General features: G+C 35.2%; 2 protein-coding genes across 6 annotated transcripts; one reads left to right on the forward strand and one right to left on the reverse strand.

Annotated features, from left to right (window-relative positions):
- The first annotated feature begins 11998 nt into the window (after positions 1 to 11998).
- Positions 11999 to 14116, forward strand: LOC120016321 (cytochrome P450 78A9-like). The gene is made up of 2 exons (XM_038869038.1): positions 11999 to 13010; positions 13262 to 14116. The coding sequence occupies exons 1-2, from the start codon at positions 12045 to 12047 to the stop codon at positions 13868 to 13870; spliced, it is 1575 nt and encodes a 524-aa protein (XP_038724966.1). The 5' UTR covers positions 11999 to 12044; the 3' UTR covers positions 13871 to 14116.
- A 1841-nt stretch (positions 14117 to 15957) lies between these two features.
- On the reverse strand, positions 15958 to 21184 carry LOC120016177 (embryogenesis-associated protein EMB8). 5 transcript variants are annotated; one of them, XM_038868823.1, is made up of 9 exons: positions 20653 to 21184; positions 20430 to 20558; positions 19792 to 19923; positions 18873 to 19015; positions 18678 to 18775; positions 18466 to 18560; positions 17820 to 17873; positions 16777 to 16994; positions 15958 to 16173 (listed from the first exon to the last, which is right to left on the reverse strand). In XM_038868823.1, the coding sequence occupies exons 1-8, from the start codon at positions 21058 to 21060 to the stop codon at positions 16797 to 16799; spliced, it is 1257 nt and encodes a 418-aa protein (XP_038724751.1). In that variant the 5' UTR covers positions 21061 to 21184; the 3' UTR covers positions 15958 to 16173; positions 16777 to 16796. The 5 variants fall into 5 exon arrangements, with proteins under 5 accessions (XP_038724751.1, XP_038724750.1, XP_038724749.1 ...); XM_038868822.1 differs by having other exon boundaries at positions 15958 to 16345; XM_038868821.1 differs by lacking the exon at positions 15958 to 16173 and having other exon boundaries at positions 16533 to 16994.
- Positions 21185 to 22661: the final 1477 nt, after the last annotated feature.

Consider the following 22661-nt stretch of genomic DNA (forward strand, 5'->3'; position numbering starts at 1 on the left):
TCAAACATGCGAATTGTAATTGGATTGAACTTCTCAAGTCATAGGATATTGTTGAGAAATCTAACTAAAAAACATGGAAGACCAATCATTTAAAACCAAAAATAACTCACATAAAGATTCGTGCTTTTTTAATTACGTCCATGTGATAAGGTAACAACTAATTAATTAGTGTCGAAAACACAACGTACTTCATTAGATCATGTTACGAATTTCGTTTTTATTTCTCAAGTAATATCATACACAGAATCCAGAACTTTTATATACAAATAGTAAAGACCTGATGATATATGTGAGGGCAAGACTAAACAGATTATAGCCATTCATAATTCATCATAAAAGGCATTGTTTCTGTTGCTACTCAAATAGAGTTCATCATGAGTGTAGTGGCATTTATCTGTGACACATGTACACATGGTTGTCAAAATCCCGATTTTGATCATAAGATCATACGATTTTACAATCTTAGGTAACCAAAACGATTTGAATCGATGTAAAATCTCAAAATTGATAAGACCTTTCGATCTTACCTTACGATCTTACCGATTAAATCTTCATAGACTTGTGGAGTCATGGGCTTATGGGTTGCGGTTTACTAATAATGTGTTTATGTTTCTAATCTTAGTTTTTGTTGAAAAATTGGCTCTAATCTATTAAGATGATATAATATTACATAATTATTGTGCTTGCTTTTCATAGTTCTCTGGAGGTCTTAAAAAATTATAATTTTTGTGAAATATTAACATGTCTATAAATAAATAATAATCACATTTTTGAATTTTTTCTTACCTATAAACTATAGTATATTATATAATGTTAATTATTTATTTAGAAATAAGTAATTATATTATTTTATATTTATTTTTAAAATTTTATAAAATCTTACGATTTCAAGATTCGATTTTACATGCCTTCCACTGAGCTTATGTAAAATCCCGATTTTAACAACCTTGCACTTACATACTTAAATTATATTGAATGATTTTTTGTTCTTTAATGGATGCCTCACTTGAGCTCTCATGTACCCACAAGACAAGATATAAAAAGTAATCCCACAACTTGCAATGGAAAACTGCAGAGAAATTAAGTTAAATAACATGTATATAGTCCAACACTCATAAGATTTGAAGAGCTTCTAAATGAAAATTCAATATTCCAAGATTTACACTTGAACAAAAGAACATATATAGAGGTAGGTAGAAGATAAGAAAGAGAAGAGAAAAAATAAAGGGAAGAAGAAGAAGAAGACGAAGAAGGAAGAAAAGAAGAAGAAGAAGAAATAGAGGAAGAAGGAAGTGATAATATTATAGGAAAATTAAGTTCAAATAGGTTGTTTTTTGTTTGGTTTTCCCAAGCAAGACAGAGGGAAACCCTAGCAAGAAAAGAAATGGGTTTGATGAAAAAGGAAGAGATAAAGGACAGAGAAGATCCTAAAAGCCATCATGATTCAAGAAGAAATTAGATCCAATGATGAAACGCTAGCTCTACATCCAGGTTTACCATGACTCAAGCCAAAACTCACAACCACACAATCTGATTAAGGACTGACACACAAAAAAACACAAAATCCAGTAAGTAATTATGATCCTATACATATACATATATATATATATATATATCCAACGACCATCTTTGAGTCAGAGAAACAAAAGGAGCAGTCAAAACCTTTCATCATTACACCAATCCGCACCATGCTCAACCACGGACCTTAATTCCTCCAAAAACCGACACAATCCAACAATTAATTTAAGAAATAAATATTTAAAAACCCAGTTATAATGGATCATACATTGTCAAGGGTTTCCAAAAAAAATTGAAGATCTTACCTTTTAATCTTTCAGATCAAACCGTAATGCTTATTGATGGGGGAAGAACAATTGGGGGGAATGAAGCCTGGTCCGACATCCCTAAAAAGATCTCTCAATTATATAAAAATTATTTTTAAAAAAAAACCCTAAAAGAAAAGAAGAGCTTGATCGAATCAGAGATCTAAATGTTAGTGACCTCGAGCCAGACAACATTCCCCTCAAAAGATATAAGCTTCCCCTTCTCTCTTTCTCATATTTCAGTCTTGAGGAGTGACTCTCGGAGAGAAAAAGAGAGACTGATGTTTGTGTGCGAGAGTGAGAAGGCAGAGAAGATAAAAAGGCCAAGGATAGGAGAGAAAGGACAACAAATAAAAGTAGCATACGTACCAACCTGACCTAAAGTCTCTCTCTCACCTTGCAGTGATAATTATAATTTATAAATAAATGCACATATGGAATTCTGCCCCTCCTCTTTTTGTCGGTCTTTCTATCTTAGTATCTTCACCTCTTTTCTACCTGTATCATCATGACCTAATCACGCCATCATTTATGTATTAGATATCATTGGAAAATGATAATGTGTGCAATTAGATCACTAGATAAGGATCACAAAAACTCATAATTTGGTTTCCTTTTGGATTATAATCAAATTGGATCTAGGGGAGGTCCAGTGTGAAATTTCATATAAATGCAAATTATCACAAATACTATTAATGATAATTTGCATGTATATACATACCAGACCCCCAGAGACAACGAGACCAAAAGTGAGTGGATTAGTTCAGCTAACTCACCGGCCATTTTTGGATAAAATTCAAAATCTGGCTCAAATTGATTGTTAATTTTTTTTTTTTGGTAAGACTCAAATTGGTGGTTTTTTTTTCTTTTAAAAAGAAAATATATATTGTAGTAGATAATATTAATAAAGCAAGAAAAAGGGCCCACATCCCCCTCGTTCAACAAGGCAACAGCCAACAAGACTTGCTTTTTCTACGCTCGCGGGGGGGTTCGAGATGACGACACATATATACTGACAAGTCACACCAACACACACAGACATGTATAATTTAGTCAGCGACTCTCCTTAGGATTCAGGTGCACTCTGGTCCACCCGATGACACATAGCCCTCCCCCACTCAGATTCATTTATGATCATCAATCTCCATGGTCCCACAACTTTGTATTTGTTGAAGAGGAGGAAATAATATGAACAGTTATGATGGTTATGGCCTATGGGAATTCAATGCATATCACATGCAAAAGGCAACATCACCATTAATATTATCACATGTCTATTATAACACTCTTCTTTAATTTGCCTAGGTCACCATGAATCATGAACGTGATCTTACCTCTTCATTTTATTTTATTTTTTGGAAAAGTCATAGATCTAGTCGTTTGATTCACCCAATAAATCATGTAATTGAGGTTCTTAAACACTTTAATCATCATAAAGATAGAATAATACAATTAAGATAACAAAACGAAAAACAAGATTAAACAAACATTAAAAATGGTCATTGTTTGACACTCTCAGACGACACCGTATTACACCGCACATCGCCAGACTTCCATTTTCAAACTTTTAATATATCTGAACATTTACTACAAATGATTTTTTTTTTACAAAATATATGGACTTTTGATTTGGTATATTTTTATGCACATAATTAAACTGATTTTTTTTTTTCGAAATTTTTTCTGAGATTTATTTGGTACACAATGAAGCAACATGGATAGAACAAGATAGAATCAAACATGAAAAGTTAAAAAGTGAGAACTATTAGCAAATTTATCTATTTGATATGCTTGTTTTCTAATCGAACCGATTATCAACCGAGCCATTTCTAGTTAATTCTAGACTACTTAGTTTGATGATGATTGATCTACTCCATCCTGCAGCAGACATGTACAAAACAAAACCCTACCTAAGTAACCTATATTTTTGTTCTTCACCGGCTCACACTACACACATATGGAGAGGACACACTAAATGCATCAATTGTGACAAATCACAATACCTTGAGGCCCCACCTGTTTATCTATTCAAGATGAAGATCAGACGATGATAAATTAAGATGCCTTGTCAATTTAGATACGTGTGTTACAACTTACAACAAGCCAGCAAGCACTGGCTGATGAAATATGTGAATTAAATTAAATTAATTAATTAATTAATACTGGAGTGGTTGAAAACAACGAAAAGTGAAAAAGGTTATCAACCTTTTTGTGTGCAGAAGTAGGGCTTGAAAAAAGATTCTCTATGCAGACTAAACAATGTAGAAACATAAACAAAACTTACGTTGGGTGCTTCTTTTGGGGTGAACTCAAACATGCATGCCACAAACACATTGATTTACACTTTTTTTTTTAATTACCGTATTTCAAAATGTTGAAATCCAAATCTAAACACATCAAGTATAATGTCCTGGGCAACATACTCACGCGAATTTGTTTTTCAAACCGTTGTATTTATTGGTTCTTAAGTCCAAAAAACACATGCTTATGTGAGAGAAGTAAGGTTTTACTTATACAACACTCGGTTGGGTTATATCAATCTAATGTTGAATATTAGTCTTGACATATGATATTGCTTACGGAGTAGGAAGACATTTAAAATTCTGAATATTCTCAAAAAAAAAAAAAATTGTTCATAGGATGAGCAAAAAAAATTTTCCTGGGCCTTAATACAGATTTGCCTATTTGGTGTTCTTATGACAAGCCTACCAACTTGTTGTTGGGCTTATCTAACAAGTGGTCTAGGCTCAGGAGTTACTCTGACGAAAGACAAATCTAATCCACTTTGAGCAAAGAGTTATGCACGGGCCCAGTAGGAGAGCGTAACACCATTAGAACACAATTTATTTTTTTTTTGTTCCGAAAGGAATTAATATACCCTTTTGTACATGAAAAAAAAAAAAAAAAAAACCTCTCCTAAACCATTTTTGCGCGCAAGACTCTTGCAGTGAGCGGGATTGGGACACTGAACACATGAAAATTACTCTATGATAGCTCATGTCAAAATGCCCCATAAATTCCATTGATCAGCACCAAATCGCAGAAAGAATTTTCATGGTAGAAAAGACTGCTAAACACGAACAAATCCTAAGCATGACCACCTCCATGGCTACATCAAATCTCACTTCATACACGTAAAAAATGTCAAACCACGATCACAAAACCTTTTAATCGCAATCAAAAGCAACCCACATTGAAAAGTTGATAGATGAGGCTAAAAACCAGCTTTGTCATTATGAACCAGACAATTAATTAATTTACCTTGGGGTAGATGTGTGAAGGAGAGGAGGAGTGACGAAACAACCTAATCTTCAAGAAAATAAGTTAAGTTTTACCTTACCTATCTGTAGGAGTGGAATCACTCACTTCACCATTTGTCAAATCATGTCGTCCCAAAGAGGCTTTGGAAAGAACAAAGAAAAAAAGGAGAAAAGCCATCACATCTAAAGCCTCAAAGTGTCCAAATTCACTCTCAAACACATTCCACAACAAGATACCCACGTTACAATGAAGTGGACATGAAGATACACCTTTACAAAGAAAAAAAAAATCAAGGATATTTATCAGGGCATGTAATCAAGTCATTGGCTCGAAAGAGCGAGCTTGTCTTGATGCAATTGATCAAAAGGCAGCCTATGATCAATTCGAAGCCCATGGTCTAAAATTAAGAACAACATGACATTTGGTTTGTATTTAGAGGGTGGAATGAGGTTGAGATAGAATCACATGTTCCCTTGTTTCGTTGGATTTTGATAAGGTGAAATCTCAAACTCATTCTGAGAAGGTATTTGTACCATAGTTTGCTTCGCTTTCCAAGTGCATGTAAATGGCAAGAGTGAACTAGCAAAACTATGAGAGTAAAGAGTAATCGGATTCAACATTATATTTCATGAGTTTTTTTTAACTAACGCGATATAAAGGTGAATCTTGCAACCTACTTGTCGCAGACTAGGTGGAATGAGGCTGGGAATCACACGTTCACTTGTTTCGTTGGATTCTAATAAGGTGAAATCTCAAACTCATTCCTTCCCTTTGTAAGCCGGTTTGTAGGGGAGAACATGAGAACCACAAATTATGACAGCTGCCCTAACGAGCCATTCTCCAAACTCCAAACATAGTAATTGTATACTCATCGAATTATAAAACCAAATTGTGAATATGTGAGTAATTATTATCAAATCCCACATTTGGCATATTAATATCATTGAATTAAATTGAAGAAAAATCATTCAATGTATTGAACATTTGATCCCTTTCGCACGCTCTCGTAGCTTAGCTTTTCTTATTTACTTTACATATAAATACACATAAGTGCATTGATCATATATATATATGTGGATTCTAAAGTTGAAAACCTAGTTTTATGATTGAATTTCATAGCGACTGCCCAGCAAATGAGTGTAGTAGAAGCACCATTCACATTGGTAGATTCAAAGAGAAGGCACTTTACTGGCAACATGATTGTTTAATTAGGATTGATATCTGGTATTAATTGGTTACCAAAAATAAAAAAGAAAAAGAATCATATCCGGAAACATAAAAGATTTCCAAGCATGCGCAAGTGGCGAAGCATAAAAACATATCATAGGCCAACACATGATTTAACATTCGATTCCAATGGTTTTATAAATCAAGAACATATTCACAATCACGTGCCTACCCTCCATTATTTAATTTTCTTTGATCACGACCCCGGTCTAGGCTTTATCCAACTTGTGATTAAGGTTAAGCATCAATCTTAATTAATCAAAGCTTATCAAAAAAAAATCTTAATTAATCAACCATCAAATGAGAAAAGCCAAATCAAAGTGTGATTCCTAGTTAATTTTATATCGGCCAAACCAATTCTCAAATTCAAAGTAATGTGAATTTATATATAAATATATATATATATATATATATATATATATATATATATATATATATATATGCATGTATTTGTGGCTGCTTTGTTTTGTGCCAGTTGTTCTACACCAACCCGTGAAATTTATTTAATATATATTGAATCATAATGAGATAGATACGTGGAAGTTGTTGTAGAGGTGACAAACTTTAATTAAGAACCAAGTTGACACCAATTAAAATCAGTCAATTAATTTGTAGTTTTATTAATTTATTAATACTACTGTTACACCAATGACCAACCTAGCTAATGTGTCCGGACCATGAATTTGCATCATAAGTATCTTAATACAGCATATTCACCCATTTAATTAAATTAATTTAAAAACAACAATTAACTTCAGTAATTAGGGTTAAAAGGATAGTCTTATGCACTACCTGCTCAAGTAATTATTATTCGATGCACTTAATCTTTAACCATCTCTAAACCATTCTTCTTTTCTTCTTCTTCTTCAAATTAGAGTGCACTTCTGGAATTATCTATTAACTAGTTGCATGCTCGCGCTTCGCGCGGTACATATTTTGATTGGAAAATAGAGATGTATGAGAATTTTTCAATACTTTGTTAACATGAAGAGCAGTAGAGTAGAGTTATAGAGATGATTGTGAGATGAAGATAAAATATGTACAATACCTTTTTTTTAGTTTGCTAAGAAAAAAAATTTCTAATTGGGTGTAAGAAATTTGATTCATAAGAAATAAGTATGTTAAGAGTTTATCAATTCTTATTTGCGTCGTTAGTATCTACAAAGCGTTATAGGTCACCAAAACATGTTTATGAGACAATATTGTATGGTTAGTACAACATTCTCTACAAAGTGACATTCAATATCGAGAAGCACAATGTAGCATAAGTAATATTTTTGAAATTATATTTTTAGAATAAGATTTTTGAATTTATATTTTTAAAATGTAAATGTATAACTGGTAGATTTATGTCTATAATCATTTTGACCTTCAACAACTCATTGAATTCTACCATGTTTTCCTGTCACCACTTACATGTTCCAATACTAAATGGATTGAATTTACTTACACATTAGAACAATATACTGATATAGCGTGAGAAAAACCCATCATGTTGTGTATGTTGCAATCCAAACAGACTACTAAACCTGACCAAACTCTAAACATGCACAATACATCAATTAAATACTATAAAAACACACAAAATACATCAAAAACATACAAAATGATAAAAACACACAAAAATAATGATAAAAACACACAAAAATTCCCACAAAATGATGATAATTAATGCCAAAAACATACAAAATGTTTTCAAACTAAATACTACAAAGGAATTTCATTAATTGAGTAATATCAAAAGACTCTCATAATTAACAATACATGACCTTAGTAAAACTGAAACAACATCAAACCACTTACATGAAACATTAAATCCCCATTATGGGTCTTAAAGTTTTTCAATATATTTTAATTTTTTCTTTTATCCGTTACATTTTGTTTTTTTTAAATTAATTCTCATCACTCAAGTTGTCAATCATTCCTTTTTATCAAGTTTAATTAGAATGTGTAAGCTTTGTTGTGGAGGCGTCCACGTGGCACCAAGAATTAAGGAGAAGCCTTGTGGATCCTCAGTTATATATATATATAAATTGATAAATTGATATTGATTTCTATTATTCCTTAATGTTCTATGCCCTTGCAACCCATCATAATTATTGGTCAAAGTTCTTGTATTTTATATTTGTATTTATAAAGTGACTCTTGAGAATCTGTTTAGATCGATCTCTTTCTCTATGTGTGTTTGTGTATATGATGATGTGCAAATATTGTTCGGTTTATTGACGTATCAGGATGATCAAACCAGGCTGCTTCGGATACTATTGATGCCCGAGTGTTGCTTCGTTGTGAGGTGTGTTCTTTGGGAAAGACACTCTGAGATTTAAGTCAAAACATAAGCAAGAGATTGAGAACTCATAGTTCGGAGCACTCAAGTAAGTAGGGAAAGTTGTAAATTGAATTGTCTGTGTCATATCTGTTTGGCGGAGGTGTCTTTTCATAATAGTTGAATAAGTATATGGGATCTTTGTTTTGAGGAAGTTCTAGCTTGGGTGCTAGGATAGGAGACAACCTCTCTTAGTTTTTGAATTGGAGAAGGATTCATATTGGGAGTTCTGTTCTGTTTTGAATTCTGAATGTTCCTTATTATTTATCTGAGATAGTCTCACTAGATGTTATGAGATATGAGATTCGAGATATCATGGTTATGCTACGGGTGGGCAGTGAAGTGCACTATATATTGGGTTTGACCGAGATAGCCTTGTTATAAATACACCGATGTACGCTTTTAGCGCCTAATAAGATTGTCACTTGTCCATTATTGAATGGAGGGTATTTTGGCACCAATCCAAGAGTAAAATATATAATTTACAACACCAATTCCAGTTGATTCATCTTTTGAGCAAGTCGGCTAAATATGATCTTACAGTACCACGCCTTTGACATACTTAGTCACTTATATTGATCATTAGTGATTTGATTACAATAATGCGAATCCAATGCAATCATTCATACTCTTACTTTGCACGAGTGGGAAAGGCCAATATAATCCACTAGATGGGGACTTTGACTCAAACTAATAATCAAGCATGCATAAGACCATTTGTACATATTTGTAGATGTATATAGTATCATTATTTCATAAAAAGATGTATATAGCATCATGATCAAAGCCCTAATTAATTCGCTAGCTAGCTACCTAGCTACCTAGCTAGTAGTGATTGAGTAATGGACCATGACGAAACATAGAATAAAGATGTGATACCCTGAAACAAATCTATATAATCGAATCATATATATAATATGCATATGTAAAGTCGAAATTAACTTCTATATATGCATGTGGGGCGACCAATACGTGATCAAAAATTGTCCTTAATTTGATCAACGGACAATGTCGAAACATAGAAAGCTAGTTTTGATTTAGTCCCATATATATATATACCTTAAAACGAATTTATATATATATATGTATGTATCAGTGCATGCTTTATGTAAATATATATGAGAAAGAAGCAGGTCGGATAGAATCCTGAAGATGCTTCAACAACAAAACCCCCCATCAAGACAAAAAGAAAAGAAAAGAAAAGAAAATGATGTGTGCATTTGATTCTGTTTGGGGCACTTGAGGCCAAGTTTTGTGGCGATTGTTATCATAAGATTTGCTTTTTGTGGGATTCATTTTATTTATGGCTTCTCCACAAATGCCTCATTCCATCCATAGATTACGTGTGTTGGCATCTGCACTGTAATTGATGACGCTTTTGAAGGATGAGCATGAGGTGGTGGACCCATAACTCACTCCACAAACATATATACATGATATTATCTGCTTTGAGTTTTTCAATTTTTGTGAATACTTAAGACCCACACGACTTTATTTATTCTAGGTCCAACAAATGAGCTACGCTCAACTCATTTAAGCATAGGAACATACATTTTCTACATGTGAGAGGCGGCTCACACTTATAAAGCCACATATCTTGGTATTACCATTCGATATATATATATATGATCATAATAATATTGATCAATTTTCGCCACAAAACTAGCTACTTTCGTGTTTTTTTGGGGATAGCTAATGGATTATACTTTAAAAGCAATATTGTAATTAAAAGAACGGGGTGTACAACAGAACCCATTTTGAGACAGACGACACTACTTGCAAGGGCATCAGACAAAGGAATATTTTAAGAAGATTATAAGGGAAACCTTTCATAGATTCTGTATTTCTGTTCTTGTACTCTTCCTTATCATCTTAAAGGAATATCTATATAATTGAAAAGCCTTTTTTTTCCTTTTAAAAAATCGGAGCCAAAATTAGGCCATAATATTGACCACACCAAGACCAAAACTGGACCCATGGTATTAACCAATGACACATACGTTACCTTACCTTCAACTCTTCCTTATTTGGGTAGTAGTTATAACTCAAACCGAATATTCTACAACAGATTAGTACTCATACAATCACGGTCGAAAAGAGACTTGTTATGTTGATAGCCCCTCTTCATTTTTATTATATGAAGGTCATGAAGTACGGATGTTGAAAATACGGACTTCATGACCTTTGGATTGCATACATATGTAGAGTCAAACTTAATAGCACAATATTGTTCGCTTTAAACTTGACGAAGATACACTAGTTAAGGGTAAATCTGTCCACAAAAGTATTTCATGACTCCCTACTTGGGCTATGTAAATCGTAAAAGTGATCAGTCACCTTCCTATAGAATCTTCTACATGAAAAAAAATTGTTTTTTTTTGGTAAAATCAATATATATATATATACAGTACGTACTGTCCACATTTCACTGCTGGCACTGTCAAGCGCTCGACGCGTGGAGGGCGTGTAGAGAATTATCATCTTTAATTTCCTACACGTGGTATCTTGAACCAAGACTGCATGTGATGGAGCCTAAATGCCGCCAAAACTCCCTTGCAGCGTTTTCTGTAGTGGTTGTACGGCAGGGTTTTCTGTAGTGGTTGTAGATATATACATACATATATAATGACACCATCATTAGACATACACAAAGCAATGTCCAATCTGTTTTGGTTTCTATAGCTAATTACAAGAAAATATTTGGATCCCCATATTTAGAACCCACTTTTTCTATTGTTACATCCTAATTAAAGGTGGAATATATATATTGTATCTTGCTTTTAATTTGTGCAGTATACGAATAATTTGTACTATATATATATATATCTTTGCCTTATAATCTCTGTCATTTTAGAACCCTCGACAAGAATCTTGGATATGTTTTGTGACCAGTAGCTACATATTGGAGAATCTAAATACTCATCATGAGAATGAGAATAGACCATACATATAGTACATATGAATGATAATGTTGAGGTACACATGTAAATATGTAATTGAAGATACCAAAAACAATTGTAAGAGAATTAAAATACATTGGCTTTAAATTTAAGATTAATGTTATGCCCGTTATATTATGAAGAAAAATAAATGTTAATAAAAACATGAACCGGTGAGATATAATTTCAATCACCATATATTAACGAAATGAAATGATAATTAAGATTGTCTTAATCTTAATAAGATAAACTAAATTCTTATTCCTAACCAAGCCCTACCTATTCCGTCACGTAGTGGTGGCGGCGCAACTACTTCAATTCATTTTATTTTTTTTCCGTTATGTGGTCATAACATCCTGTTTAACGGTTACCCCAACTTCTCCCTATATAAACCCACACCTCTCATTTCATACTTCAACCCAACACACAGAAAAAAAAATCCACTCATACTCACTCACGCACATATTTATGGATACCCAACTCGATTCCTTCTGGGTTTTTGCTCTTTTTTCCAAATACAAAACCTTTTCGCAAAACAATACCACAATTCTTCTCCTTCTCTTCCTCCTCCTCTTGGTTTACTCGGCCACCACTTTATGGTACTCGACTTTCCCCGGCGGTCCAGCTTGGGGGAAGTACTATTTGTCCCGGAAGTTCATCGCCGGCCCAATTCCAGGCCCACGAGGTCTGCCGTTGATTGGGAGCATGAGCCTGATGACCAGCCTAGCCCACCACAAGCTGGCTGCAACCGCCGAGCGGTTTAATGCGAGGAGGCTCATGGGTTTCAGCTTAGGTGAGACTCGAGTGATAGTCACGTGCAATCCTGACGTGGCGAGAGAAATACTGAACAGTTCGGTATTTGCGGATCGGCCGGTGAAAGAGTCGGCTTATGATTTAATGTTCAATAGAGCGATTGGTTTTGCTCGATATGGGAGTTATTGGAAAACGCTTAGAAGAATCGCGGCGACGCATCTTTTTTGTCCGAAACAAATCACGGCGTCGGAGTCACAGCGGCTTGATTTAGCGGCTCAAATGGTGTCAATGATTGAAGTGAAACGTGCGTTTTGTGTACGTGGTTTGATTAAACGTGCTTCGTTGTTTAATATGATGTGTTCGGTTTTTGGTCGGAAGTATGAGCTGGGTGAGTCGAGTAACGGTGAAGCCGATGAGCTGAGCCGGCTTGTGGAAGAAGGTTATGATTTGTTAGGGAAGCTCAACTGGTCCGATCACCTTCCTTGGGTTGCGGGTTTTGATTTTCAAAGAATCCGGTTCAGGTGCTCTCAGTTGGTACCCAAAGTGAACCGGTTTGTGAACCGGATTATTGAAGAGCATAAATGCCAACCAAGTGAAACAAGCCGTGATTTTGTGGATGTTTTGTTGTCTCTACGTGGGCCGGAGAAGTTGTCTGAACAGGACATGATTGCCGTTTTATGGGTGAGTGCCAAACTATGCAAGTTGAATTTTCAATTTTATTTTTATTTTTTTGTGCATGTTGTTTTGTTGCTTATGGAATAAACACGGATTGTTGATTGAGATGGTAAACTTCTCCGCGGTAACTCTTAGCGCAAATGAGATCGTAAGTTCAAGCCTCATCCATGATGTTGAAAATGGAATCTAAATAATTCTGGACTGAATTGCAGCAAAGATTCCATCTTTTCTGAACAAATTTTTTTTTTTTAATGCAGGAAATGATATTTAGAGGTACGGACACAGTGGCAGTGTTGATAGAGTGGATACTAGCAAGGATGGTGCTCCATCCTGATATCCAATCAAAGGTGCACAATGAGCTCGATCAAGTCGTGGGAAGAGCACGGCCGTTGATGGAATCCGACATACAATCATTAACTTACATGCAAGCAGTAGTGAAGGAGGTTTTAAGGCTACACCCACCAGGCCCACTCTTATCCTGGGCCCGCTTAGCAATCACCAACACAACCGTCGATGGATATCACGTACCAGCTGGAACAACTGCTATGGTAAATATGTGGGCCATCACTAGGGACCCAGAAGTTTGGGCTGACCCTCTCAAGTTTAGCCCAGAGAGGTTCGTGGCTGATCCAGAGTTCTCATTGTTCGGCCCAGACCTAAGGCTTTCTCCATTTGGTTCAGGACGGAGGTCCTGTCCGGGAAAGATGTTGGGGTGGGCTACAGTCAGCTTTTGGGTTGGAACATTACTGCATGAGTTTGAGTGGAAGCAATCTGATCAAGGCCCAGTTGACCTCTCTGAAGTGCTAAGGCTTTCCTGCGAAATGGCTAGCCCACTTAGGGTCAAGGCGCACCCTCGACGGACATGAGACTATGAGAGTAGTCTCTTATCGCACCTCGCCCTCAAAAGACAAAAAAATTGATGTAAATATAGATTGAAGATTAATAGGTTGTACTAATATAATGTGTGGAGTGCGGTTTTCACCCTTTCATAAAGACTTTCTGATATTTGATATTGGAAACATTACACATCCATAAAATAAACATGCATAAACTTATATAAATATGTGACATGCCTATATGGCTTTTTTAATAAAGTTTGTTTCTTTTTTTAATTTATGTGGTATGCCTATCTTGCTTTCACCTAAATTATGTAAGTTTATGAATGGGAAAATTATGAACATATATCATTTTGGTTATAATATTGTGGATTTGTATTTTTAATTGTTAATCTAGATTGTATATATATACATACTCTTTTGCCACAAAACCCACAATTGGACCATACCATATATGTATATATATCAGAAAGAAAGAAAATTCTCGATGCCGCATTTTAATAAAGTACGGGATCCATGTGATACCATATCATTTATTTGGTGTAAGTGTAGCCCCACACATGATGGAACCCGCGTGTGGATGATGTTAGATGGATCTCACATTTTAAATAAAGTGCGAGATCCCACACCTGAGAAGCCATTTATATCAAAAAAACTTGGCTGAATTACAACCTTACGTACGAGCAATTATATCTTTTGAATAATTGTTGATAACCACAACAAAACATTTGAGATCAGTTACATGTGGGAGTTTTGGCTTTTAACTAATAAATAGTGTCCACGTTGATTACAACCCTACAAGGCCACAACATTCATCCTCATCACTTGCCGTGTGTGCACAAAATTATCATTCAAAATTAAGGATGCAAGAGTTGCCATGAGAGCAAGGGCACCTACACATCACCTCCAAATCAAACATCTCTTTCTCCATCGCCATGTAAAGATGGCACAAACATCCATGGCCACCAGACAGCATCCAACAAGACCAACCAAATTAGAGTATTAAACACTAGTTAATTACCCAGTTCTTGTTCACCACACCTGGGCCTTGGTATCCTAAACCGGGCCTTTTCAAATTGGGCCCATTTCCGCTCCAATGTCCCTATGCCCATGGTACCCAATTGACATCCTTACCAGCCCAAGACATGAGGGTCTCATGGAGATGGTAGCCCAAGCTTACTGCCAATGAAACCCAAATTGAATGTAATTGTGGAAGGGAAATTTTATATACACACTACAAATATATTAAGTCTACACTACTTTCTCAATATGATAAGTTTACATAACAAAATTATAAGTTTACACATAATTTCCTAGTGAAAATTCTAAATTACCCTTTATTCAATATTTGAAAAAATAAACGGAAATTCTTGAAGATTTTGGGCGATTGACTGATCAGAGAAAAAGAGAGTTTGAGCACAAACTGAAACTTATCGAAGAAAAACCCGATAGTTCCGTCGGCTGGGGTATATCTGCATTTGATAACCAGAATAATTTGCTTGGTTGGAGAGAAAATTGAATGAAACAATAATTGAATACACTCTGCCTAATGAGCTCTCCAGTTGTATTATGCTCAATTACAGATTATATAAAACATCGAGTGGATCTGGAAATTCAGATTTTCTTCATGTTTATGAGAAGCCAAACGAATTGGGGAAGTGATTCAAGGAAGAAAGAAAATAAAAGATTCAGACAGTGAATCATCGAAGTCGAATGAAGAAATAATTCATCATCTTCCATCATCTACGATTTTGATCTCCTATACAACGTTTCTTAGAGTGAAAATTAAATTTCTTTTTTGTAGGAATTATGTAAAATTAGTAATCACCAATAAAATATATAAAAAATATTTATCTTAAATATTTAGGTTAAGGTTTCTCTAAAAAAAATATTTAGATTAAAGGTTTATATGTCATTGCATATTAGGATATTTTTGGAAATTACAAAAATTGAAAAATTAGTGTAGACTTAAGTATATTGATGGTGTGTATTTAAAATTTCCCATTATGCAATGTGCAGATGGTTCATTAAACAGTAAGCCCTGTATTCAGTTTCCATGTCAAGGCAAAGAAGCCCACCAAACCCATATGTGTCAAAAGGGTATCGAGACTGATACATAGAGAAGCTTAAACATTATATTTTAATGTAGAAGAGGGTGCCTGGTATCTATTGCACTAAAAATCTCACAGAAGAAATTACTCTGGTTTCTTTCTCAATACTCCACAATTCTATCCCAATCAGAAGCCTAAGTTAGGATTCTTTCCCAAGTGGATGCTCCACTTCTCTTCAATTTGGGAATTGATTTTGAACTCGAATGGAAGCGTGACGAGTACCTGGCCAACATCACATGATAAAAGAACCAATTGTAGCTTTCTGAATCTTCAAATGCAAAGCCATGATCTCCATTTAATTATTGCAACTCAAAGTAGAAAACTTGGATAAGGATGGATCGTGATGAAGATATGACGTTCCTCACCAAATACACCACAGAAGTTCTCACTCACACTTAGAGAAAGGATCAATAAGAATAGAAGATTAGCAAGAGAAAAGTAAAAAAAGTTGACGATTCCCTAACAAATTCATGAATAAGAGCACTGACAAATGCTTAAGGAGACAAAGACAAGTGATTCAGTATGTCTCTGATAGATTAGGACCACCTGCTCTTAATTGCTTATCAAATTATTGATCTTAATTTTCTCATGAAACAGAGAGCTTTCAATTTATTGATCTCTATGCATCAGATATATAATTATCCTTTATCTATGAATTGAGAATGCAAGTGCCTTCTAAGCTTTGAGACTAACACGAGTGAAAGAATCATAGAAGATGTAGTAAACATTAATTATCCTAAACGAATGAATTGCGGATGCAGGTGCTTTCTAAGCTCTGATACTAATACAAGAGTGAAAGAATCAGGTAAGATATAGCAAACATACATTATCAAATTGCCTGCCAGTTACACTTCCAGGTGTTGCTGTATGCCTCCCAAATTACTGGAAGAGGCAGGTGCTGTAGGTTCACCTCTCTCCAAATGCTCAAGGAAATCCATCACGAGAGGATCAGTCCATGGAGCTCCACGAGGAGCTTCCGAACCTGCAACCCATCCTAGATGACCACCTTTGGGTGTCACTACCAACAAACAGTTTGGATTTTCCTAAAACATCAGCCAATAAACGTCATTAAAAATTTAAGATCTAACGAGACAAATAACGAGGAAGAAGAATAGCATTATAAAATAGGTAAAGCCTAGTGTCATGTGATCAAAGAAATCTATCCTCACCGGTCGATTCCACGTGATCAAAGTGTTCTATATTTTCCAGTCATTCATCATCATCATTGTTGAGAGATTACATTCATATATATATATAGACTACTAGTAATCCTATTTCTATTAAAAAAAATTTCCTTCATACAATACTATAATTCCTAAAGAAGTAAACTAATAACACTCCAATTATAACTATGACTTGACTTGGGAAAATGACCAAATAAAATACTCATAAGAACAATTACTAAAATAAATTCGAAATTCCAACTTGTCTGAAAATTCTGACTATACTCCTACTTCTAGAGCTTAAAGATTACTTATTAAAACTGACCCAATAATTAACTGAATTAAGAAAACATAAAAATAAGACTTAATCCTAGATAGAGTATGATCCACAAGCTTGCGGATAGACCATGAATCAACATTGCGAAGATATAGGAATTTACTCCATTGGGACCTCTTTAGCTCCGCATCAATATCACCCCCTCTCTCTCTTGTTTTGATGAGCACCCCCTTTATTATTATTAGGTTAAAACAAATAGGATATAATCAGTAATGGTGTGGTAGTCCTTCAAATTTGGGGAACACAATTTAAACGGAAGTGGAATGGCATAAAATCACCCAAGAAGCATATTGTTGACGATGTATTTTTATTTGCAGTAAGGACAAAAGTAAGATACAGCTCAAGAGAAGAGAGACCAGTTCGCATACCTTGATATCTTCATGAGGAATTCCCCTAGAAGGAGCAATTGGGTCATTGGCAGCCTGCAAAAGAGTGGCAGCTTAATTTATTGCTGGAACTCAGCTTATGGCTAGCTGACACATCACAATTACATCCGCTTTTTAATCCTGCACCATCTTCGAGTACGAAGATTCAGGGCCAGGAATATAAGCCACAGGACTCGTTAAACATTAGATAATTCTTCTAGAGAGACAGTATCTGACTAGCAGGTTTCACCCTGACGAATATCATCAACAAGATTTAGACAACTCTGAATGCCAAGCTGGTGGCTTATCCATTATGCCACATAACAGCCGGCCTATCTTCTCATTCATTTTCAAATGTGAAAGCAACAATGAATGAAAAAATCCTAATAAGAAAAACTGATGTTGCACAGGATATTTCTCAGCCTCACAGTTTTTCACTTCTTATTTAAAATATCATCCTAATAATGGGATGGATAATTTCTGTAATCAGAATATAGTATTAGCATGGAAAACATATCAAAGGACTCATTTAGTTACCTAACTAATATTCATATCAAACCCAAAAGGCCGACAAGAAAAAGATTGAGTAATATTCAACACTATTAGGTTGAGAAGAAATATGTATGAAGACAAGGAACAAATGCATTACCTGGATACAAAGCAAGGGTATTTGAACTTGCTTTATGGAATCCGAACTGCTTGAATTATAATAGTAGTCATCAACTGACTTGAAACCAAATGATACTGCATCATGTCATTTCAGTTGCTGTAAGCTGATGCATGATACATAAACTTACATCTCTGTTGCTTCAGAGGGGTGGAAAGAAAAAACATCACTTTTCATGTAGGAGAAACATGTACCTCGGGTCAGTCCTTCATCAAACTCCCTAACAGACTTGGCATTGGCAACTGATGGAATATTATATTCACCAACCATGTCTTCAAATAGAAGAGCATGCCTGCAGAAGCAAAAGGCCATGACTTAGTACCAAAGAGACATCAACTCTTAACTAAAATAATTGGCAGTAGGATTAGAAGACTTCATCATAGAATTACTTCTTGAAAATTTTACAGAGAGCATTCGCAAGAGCTTTGTCATAAACAATATTAAAGCCCTTACGGAAGTCCTCGTCTGCAATGGGCAAATTGAAAGGATTACACAATGACACTGCTCCAGAAAGAGGGCAAGCATTAGATTCCTGTAGTAGATAAAAAAAAAACTAAAGTATGAGAACAGCAAATAAAGTAGACAACGCCAAATAATTAGTATTAAGGCTTATATGATGATGATGATAAGAAAAGCTAGTAAAGATAATTTTGACATAGAAATTAGAGCACGAAGTGGAGGGCACTGTTATAAATCCACCCAAATCACACATATATACAGGATTCTGCTCAACACAAATGAAAATGTTCCCAACCCAACTAAATATTTCCAACTATGTGAGTCATCATTAAACTAGTTAAAGCCTTAAAGGTACTCCATTCTTCCAGAGCCTTGGAAATGCTTAATATATAAAATAAAATAAAAAAAGAAACAAAATTAAGCTACACCCAAAATCATTATTTTGTATCTATGACCTCAAAGCATCATGCTTGTTGATTTTTTATCCTACTCTCCTGTTGCATCTAAAGGGCTGCCCTCTCTCATCTGGATGTAAAGGCGTTCAACTTAGACAATATCCAACAGAGAAAAGAAACAGCTGTATGCAAGTGCTTGGGAAAAAAATTGGGTTTACAATTTATATGTGCAATAAGGATGAAACACCATAAGGAACACTATATTTGTGGAAGGGTTTAGGATGAAGATAAGAAAAGTTAGGGTCTAAATTAACATAGGACAAATTACCTAACAAGTTTAAATTCTTTTGATACAATGAGCTAAAGAAAGAAACTATTTGATAAGAAAACAACTGGGCAAAATGCACATATATGGCAAGGAGGAGACAACAGCAAAGGCATGTAACTGTCTTACCTCACCCAAGTAACGGACAAGAATATTCGCACCAAGAGACCAACCAATGGCATATAAATTAGCTTTTGGGTACCTAGCAGCAACTTTTGCCACTACTTCACGCATATCTCCTAAAAACGAAGCCGAGTAGAACTGCATATCAGTGTGTTCTATTATCACATACTTTAAACAAATCATCCTGAAACTTCCAACATATGGACTGAGTTGTATAAGTAAAATCAGAAGCTAAAAGTTCAAGACCAGGGTTCACCAATTGATTTACCAGAATTTCAGTTTTCAAAATTAAATTTGCATCTTAACATATTGGGACCCCAATTTCCCCAATCACAGAACAACAAACGTAGAATCAACATTTTTAAGTTTACATATACAGTTAAATCTGCTTCTCATAAGTCATAAGCAGCACCATGACAGAAAAACAACAATAGAAATAATGAAACATTTGTAAACCTACATTCAAATCAAAATGTGATTAGCATTTCAAGTTCAAGCAAAGTAGCACACAATATTTTCGGAATTTGTTGAGATATAAAGAACATTGGTAAACAAACATTCGAAAGGAAATCCAATTAAATGCATTCCAAGCTCAAAGCATCCCAAATAGAATGACACATTTTAATTGCAATATAAAGAAGTACCTGTGGAGTAGTAACAGGGCTGTCACCACAACCTCTGCTATTGAAAACGACCACACGCCATCCTTTGCTTCTAGCTCTTACCAACATATGCCTCACGTATGAATCATCACTCCCTCCAGTTAAGCCTGGCTGCAATCATCCAATACAAGCACAAAAGTGAGCATAACTAGAACGTCAATCGTTCGTTTGATTCAAGTATTTGAGAACTAATTACTGCACCAACCAGTAAAATGACGACTGGAGTTTCCAGCGGAAGTCGGCCATCATCACCGGCGACCCAATCGAGGGCGACGGCACCGTCGTCAGCAGTCCGAAGACACTCCCGCCGCAACCTGATTTGAGGAATGGAACGAAAGAAGGCAGCGAATATAGTCTCCAAGTGACGGTTATAGGCAACGAGAGGGAATGGAGTGTACGGCTTGCTTAAGATCGTCATTAGCGGCAGTAGGAAGCGTTCACGTGCACCTCCTGCGACTTCAAGCGAGGGGTGGGGGTGGGGCATTGTGGTAGTAGTGGTGATGGTGGTGCTGACGTGGGAGGCGTTGACTGCGGGGAATTTGGCGGTAGAGAGGCGGAAATGTTGGAAGGACGAAGAGATAATTGGCGGAGAGCCCAAGCAGGCTCTGGCCATACAATCGAGTGGATCAAACGATACGCGGCTGTTCTGTTTCTGATCATTCTAAAACAGTCACCGTGACTACCCTACGTCACCCAAACACACTGTACTTTTTTAGAAGTTGGCTATGGGAGAAGTAGTATTCTCACTCTCACCCTCAAATTGGTTATCCTACCCCAAATCATTGGATTATATTTTTTTAATATCATGGAATTATATTTTTTAATATTATTTTATATATGTTTTGATATTTGTAATTTACGTATGATATAACATTTAATTTTTATTCCAAAAATTAATTTTCTCATCATTTAATTGATTTTCTCATCTCCATTAATTAATTAAAGTAAACTTATTACATCACATCAATACAGATTTGCAAATAGAGATCGGCATTGGACTCGACCAGAGCCCAGACGCTATTTTGATTATTTAATATTTATGTATGTATATATATTGTGTGTGTGTATATATATATATATATTATGTATGCTACAAGTTGTGGATTTAGGGCTATTGTTGGGTCATTAGGGTACGATAATAATGCATGGGCCAACGTTCGACAATATTTGATTAGCAAGCTAAGAACATTTTGGGGTGAGTATGTTGACCTATTTGATGGTTATGAGCGTATCGTCTATCCACAACTTACTAATATTTTTTGAAATAGATAGGATTTGTGAATGGTAATCACTTTGTTCAATTGACATTGACAGATGATAACCCGAGGCCTCTTATTATGATTTTGTGATTTAGATACAGGCATGATTATGAGAACGAGTGGGTCACTCCATATAGAGAACAACTTGCAGCATACATTAAATATATCTGTTATTATGCCTTGATGTGATGTAAGAAGTTTGCTTTAATTAATTGATGAGGGTGGAAAAACTAATTAGGGGCCAGTTTGGTAAAGCTTTTTGAAAGTAACTGATATGCTAGTAGAAATGGTAGTAGCAGAAATGTTGGACAATTTTAGTAGTAGATATGTTACATGAATGCTTGGTTGAGTTTGGTTGAACTTTTGTTGGTAACATTTATGTTATGTAGCATATTGTAACAAATTACGTGCAGGAGTATTATGTATTTTAGTTGTAACATAGACATATACATAAAAATTAATTTGAAAAATAAAGATAATTAATTAAAATATTTATAAATAGTTAAAAAACATGAGTTAAATATTTTTTGGCTTACAATATTCATTATAGTTTTTTTATACAAATAACACTATTATATTTAAAAAAAAAAACCTAACTTCCTAAACCCAATTAGACTTCTAAGTTCTATCTCGTCCCTGTCTCTCACTACCCAATTCCAACTCTTCACCGCCTCTCTCTACCTCCATCCCCATCTCTCTCCATCTATTTCAATCTTCGTTTTATTGGCTCTTACTGCTTTGTTGTGGCATATTTATGATGGGTAAGTCAGAATCGTGAGTGTCGTTGGAGCTCCGGTAGAGGAGCACAAAGTGTCGGCGATAGCCACGGGAGGAAAGAGAGAAGGACGGTGGGAATAGGATCAACGGTGATCAGCTGCTCATCTAGATGGTGGAGACTGGAAGGAGGGTTATTTTCGGAATTCCGTTAATTATGTGAGGACAATTTGGTAATAAA

Source organism: Tripterygium wilfordii, chromosome 15 (assembly GCF_013401445.1).
Source record: "Tripterygium wilfordii isolate XIE 37 chromosome 15, ASM1340144v1, whole genome shotgun sequence".
In the NCBI taxonomy this organism is placed as follows: Eukaryota; Viridiplantae; Streptophyta; class Magnoliopsida; order Celastrales; family Celastraceae; genus Tripterygium; species Tripterygium wilfordii.

Excerpts from the sequence above, each read along its gene's own strand:
- LOC120016321 (XM_038869038.1), top strand. The coding sequence starts at position 12,045 with ATGGATACCCAACTCGATTCCTTCTGGGTTTTTGCTCTTTTTTCCAAA. Across the intron at positions 13,011-13,261 it reads ACATGATTGCCGTTTTATGG|GAAATGATATTTAGAGGTAC; the intron begins GTGAGTGCCAAA and ends TTTTTAATGCAG.
- LOC120016177 (XM_038868820.1), bottom strand. The coding sequence starts at position 21,060 with ATGGCCAGAGCCTGCTTGGGCTCTCCGCCAATTATCTCTTCGTCCTTC. Across the intron at positions 18,561-18,677 it reads TGATGAAGGACTGACCCGAG|TATCATTTGGTTTCAAGTCA; the intron begins GTACATGTTTCT and ends GACATGATGCAG. Across the intron at positions 17,622-17,819 it reads TTCCTCATGAAGATATCAAG|GGGGTGCTCATCAAAACAAG; the intron begins GTATGCGAACTG and ends ATAATAATAAAG.